This window comes from Humulus lupulus, chromosome 6 (assembly GCF_963169125.1).
Source record: "Humulus lupulus chromosome 6, drHumLupu1.1, whole genome shotgun sequence".
NCBI classification, from domain to species: domain Eukaryota; kingdom Viridiplantae; phylum Streptophyta; class Magnoliopsida; order Rosales; family Cannabaceae; genus Humulus; species Humulus lupulus.
Genome location: NC_084798.1, coordinates 145,726,291 through 145,731,518, shown reverse-complemented (window position 1 = coordinate 145,731,518; position 5,228 = coordinate 145,726,291). Strand labels below are relative to the sequence as shown.

The 5,228-nt window shown below is 31.1% G+C and overlaps 2 protein-coding genes across 2 annotated transcripts; both read left to right on the top strand.

Moving 5' to 3' along the window:
* The first annotated feature begins 1,252 nt into the window (after positions 1–1,252).
* LOC133785528 (L10-interacting MYB domain-containing protein-like) lies at positions 1,253–2,222 on the top strand. Its single transcript, XM_062224755.1, has 2 exons — positions 1,253–1,588; positions 1,683–2,222. The coding sequence occupies exons 1-2, from the start codon at positions 1,253–1,255 to the stop codon at positions 2,220–2,222; spliced, it is 876 nt and encodes a 291-aa protein (XP_062080739.1).
* Positions 2,223–2,513: 291 nt separating this feature from the next.
* Positions 2,514–3,881, top strand: LOC133785527 (protein ALP1-like). Its single transcript, XM_062224754.1, has 3 exons — positions 2,514–3,041; positions 3,139–3,370; positions 3,448–3,881. Exons 1-3 carry the CDS (start codon positions 2,514–2,516, stop codon positions 3,879–3,881), a joined length of 1,194 nt encoding a protein of 397 aa, XP_062080738.1.
* The last annotated feature ends 1,347 nt before the right edge of the window (positions 3,882–5,228 follow it).

Genomic DNA, 5,228 nt, shown 5'->3' with positions numbered 1-5,228 from the left:
TTTTTTGTATTATAATATTCTATTTGAAATTTTGGTTGTTATTTTTGTTTAGATCTTGTTGTATTATAATGAGATATTTATTTTTTGTTATAGAAGTATGATGTGCTTTTTCACTACTGTGTCTTTTTTACACTTTCATATACATGAGACTAATTTTTTTCACATTCATTATTATTGTTTGTTATTTTATTTTAAATTGAAGCTCCGTTCTTTTTTTCACAATCTTTCACATAGCACATTTTATATGTATATATATATCAATTGCATTTACTTAAGAAAATAAAGTCCCTAAAAGACTACGTAACAATGTATATAAAAAAAATTCCTAAACAGTGTAATTATTAATTGTCATATGTAATTTTTTATTTACAAAAGTATATATGAGTGTGTATGCATTCTAGCCTAAATGGATATATGTAAATTGTAGAATTATAATTATTTAAAAAATATTTGTTTGAATAGTACTTCTCAAGTTCTATCAATTGATCATCATTAAATACATGAACAAGAGGTTTCCAACACTTTTTTATATTAGATTTTAGTGCTTTTAAATCACTATTGTATTATTATTCTTTGTGACATATACGTAACTATAACAAAACTTTTATTTTTGGTCAAATATATCATTTATGTTGTTATTAATTATTATTATTATTATTATTTTATATCTATTATTAAAAAAACTATCCTAGACCGTAGACTTTTATTTATTACTGAATTTGAAAAAGAGAAAACATGCAAGCTTAGGGATGAAGTTATTTAAATAATACAGCATTATGATATAATTAAATTTGATTCACATATTGAAAGTATTTCCGCCTTTGCTTGCTTCTCTACAATGTGATCCTTAATATGATCCATGAGTGATCCAATTTCTCTTCCATTATGATTAATATGTTGTCTTAATGACTCTTGATAAGTAGTGTTACTATTAATATTTTTGTCTTCCTCCTCTATCATAGAGAAGAGACCTTTTTCACACACACACATATATATATAAATTAATCAATTGTATGAGAATCGATTTCTATATATGTCATTTAAATCTGCATATGTCTTTTGGATTTATTGTCTATCCATTATTATACTTCTTTAATTTTTAGATTTCAGTTTATTGTACTCAATTTTATTTAGTTAAATTTCACATTATTAATAATTATTGCTCCCATTTTGAGAAAACAAAATATTATGTGTGTATATTATTATGTTTTGTTAGTTTGCATTTCTTATATGAAACTTTTTTTTAAATAGAATGGCGAGTGAGGGTGAGGTAACACAAGGAAAATCAAAAGCAATTTGGGATCCACCAACACATGAGAAATGGATTGATTTAGCGGTAGAACAAGTGAGAGCAGGTAATAGAAATGGATCTCATTTGAGCAAATTAGGTTCGAAAATTTTTATTGAAAAATTTAATCTTGCAACAAAAAGAAATTATGATCGAAAGCAAATGAAAAATCATTGGGATAATGTCAAAAAAGAGTGGCAACTATGGGATTCATTACTTAGAGGAGAGACTGGACTTGGTTGGGACATACAGAGGCAAACAGTTCATGCTCCAGATGAATGGTGGGATGCAAAGTTACAAGTAGGTTTCTGTACAAAGCTCTTATAATTATGATTTTTTTATAATTAATAATCTTACTATATATTTTGTTTCCTAATTAATAAATCATCAACAGAAATATCCGGATGCTGCTAAATTTCGAGTGAGAGGTTTAGAACATTCTTTCAAACTGGATGAGTTGTTTAGAGATGTTACTGCTACAAGAGCTAGAGCTTGGGCACCAACCTCTGGTTCACTACCTCCTTTATACATCGAGGATCATAATGATATAGAGATTGATGAGAATTTGGAGGAAAGTGATCATGAGGGAGTGGGTGATCCAATGAAAAAAGAGACTAAATTACTTGGTCCAAATAGAACGCAATTTAAGAAGGGAAAAAAGAATAATTCTACAACATCAAAGTTGTCCAAACAACTTGATGAGATTTGTGAGGCGATCAAAAATAGGAGTTCATACATACGTACCGATCCACCGGGGTGTAGTGTTCAAGAAGTTATCGATAAGTTAGTTACACTTCAAGAAGTTATCGATAAGTTAGTTTTCAAAGTTGGTACTTCCTTGTTCACAAAGAAAGCAAATAGGGAAATTTTTGTAGCTTTGAAGGAGCCTAAATATCAAATTGAATGGATGAAAGAACAAGAGTTCGATTTCTAAGTTATATTTTATTTGTTTTTTTATTCTTGTCGAACATTGTGGTTTGTTTATTTCTTGAACAATGTAGTTTGTTTATTTATTGAACAACGTGGTTTGTTTTGTTTCTTGAATTTAATATTTATGAAAGACACAATATGTTTTTTTAATTTTTTAATTATCTTTTTTATTTTATATAATCCAAAATAATACAATTTTATATTATATGTTTACATGTTTATCTTTTTTAAAGTGTATTATATCCCACTCATTTATCTTATAAATAAAAATTATGTACATTTTTTCAAATACAGAATGGATAGTGACACAAATTCAGAAGACATGAATGAAGAATATATACAACAAGTCATAGCAGAAGAAATGGAAATTGATGAACTTGTCCTTGTTGTTGCAAGAACATCAGTATATTATCATAATAATTTTTTGGTTAAGGAACCATGTAGAAATTCACCTCACACTGGCTGGAAATTTATGATGGAAATTATGGATGGAAATGGTCGACGATGTCATGAGATGTTTCGAATGGAAAAACATGTTTTTTGTAAACTATGTGATAGATTGAGAAGTTATGGACTAAAATCTAGTAAAGGTGTGAGACTAGAAGAGTCAGTTGGTATGTTTATGATGATTTTAGGACATGGTGCAGGAAATAGAATGATTCAAGAGCATTTTCAACATTCAGGTGAAACTGTTAGTAGACAATTTTCAAATGTATTGGAAAAAATGAGTATGCTTGCTTTGGATGAAATTAGACCACCTGAAAATTTTGATGAAGTCCCATATTATATACGAAACAATCCTAGATATTGGCCATACTTTAAGGTATGAATACGTCATCTCCATATGCATATATATATATATATTTTAACTCCCTATGTAGATTTTGATTTTATATTTTTTATCAAATTGTTATTAATAGGATTGTATTGGAGCAATAGACGGAACACATGTTCGAGTTTCACTTCCAGTAGATAAACAAATACCATACATTGGAAGAAAGGGTTGTCCTACACAAAATATTATGGATGTATGTGGATTTGATATGTTATTCACATTTGTATGGGCGAGTTGGGAAGGAACAGCACATGATACTCGTATATTTCTTGAAGCATTAAGAAATACACATCTTAATTTTCCTAAACCACCCAATGGTATGTTGTAATCATTTATATTATTTTTGTGAATATGATTTGAAATTTTTTAAAAATGATAATTTTTTTTATTGCAGGTAAGTATTACTTAGTTGATGCAGGGTATCCAAATATGAAAGGTTATTTAGCTCCATATAAAGGGACAAGATACCATCTTCCTCAATTTCAACAAGGTAGTCAACCTAGTGGCTCTAAAGAAGTATTTAACCACACTCATTCATCATTGCGCAGTGTTATTGAACGATGTTTTGGTGTATGGAAAGCACGATGGGAAATTTTGCAACGAATGCCAAATTATAAGTTTGATAAACAAGTAGCTATTGTTACAGCTTCAATGACTTTACATAATTTTATCAGGAGAGAGACCATTAATGACATAGAGTTCTCATCTTGTGATGAAGCAAATGATGATTTTGTAAATGACGATGACCCAAATATTAACTTAGTAAGAGATGAGAGTGAAATGGGAGTTATTCGTGATAGAATCGCAGCTGAACTCATGCTTAGATAAACATGAGTATTAATTTTTTTTTTATGATTATGTAATAATTAAAGATTTATTTTTGTGCACATGGTTAATTTTGCTTATATTATTATTTTTATTTTTTATGATTGCTAAAAAAAAAATTATTATTATTGTTATTTTTATGGACAAAATTGACATATATTATTTTGTAAGAGCTTTTATATTATACTTACCAAACACTTTCAAAAGCTCTTTAATGGAAAAAAAGCTCTTTTAAAACATAAATCCAAACACTAATTTAAAAGCTCAAACTTTTACTTCTCTTCTTTTAGTGTCCAAAAGTAAAAGTAAAAGCTATCCCAAATAAGCCCATTCTGTCTCATTTTGGCTTCTAGAAAGCTGAAGCCATATTTCCAGTCCCATTCTATTAACGTCTTAACCGACCAACCTTTAAGGAAAGTATTGCAAAAGCCTAAAATGTCAAGACGTTTACTAAAATGGGCCATCGAACTTAGCTAGTTCGAGATATTCTACATGCCACGAACAGCATTCAAGAGTGAAGCCCTTGCTAATTGTGTGGATGAGTGCACTGGTTTTCAAACGAACTGATCCAATGCATGAATTATGGAAAATCTTCGTTGATGGATTGTCAAACGAGAATGGATCGAGAGCTGGGATAATCTTAATCTCACCTAAAGTACATCGGTTCCATACAACTCTCATGTTCAGGTTTGAAGCATCCAACAATGAAGCAGAGTATGAGGCCTTCTTGGCAGGGCTAAGGGTGGTCAAAGAGCTGAAGGCAAAAGCCATCCAATGCTCTAGTGATTCCCTGCTCGCGGTAAATCAAATATTGGGAGAATACCAAACTCGAGGCATCAAGATGGCGGCGTACCTAGCTAAGGTGAAGGGCGAGTTGTCTGAATTCGAATTTAGCTCTGTTGAACAGATACCCCACGAGCAGAATTCTAACACTGATGCTCTGGCTTGACTTGCTACCACCAAAGAGGCCGAAACATTGAATGTAGTTTCGGTGGAGTTCTTGGAAATCCCAAGTATAATGGGATAAACGGTGGAGGTCGAAATGATTGACATAAAAACCAACTTGGATGACTCCTATAATGGAATATCTCACGGTTGGAAAGCTACCTAATGACATGAAAGATGCGATAAAACTACTTTATCAAGCACCATGGTATGTAATAGTTGAGAGAATCCTATATCGGCGAGGGCATTCGCTGCCCCTCTTTCGGTGTGTTCTGACTGAGGAAGCAAAAACTATTTTATAAGAAATACACGAAGGTTTTTGTAGAGACCACGCTGGGAGGTAAAACCTACTGAACGTACTGAGAGGGGCTATTTTTGGCCCACTTTAACGAGGGACTCGATCTC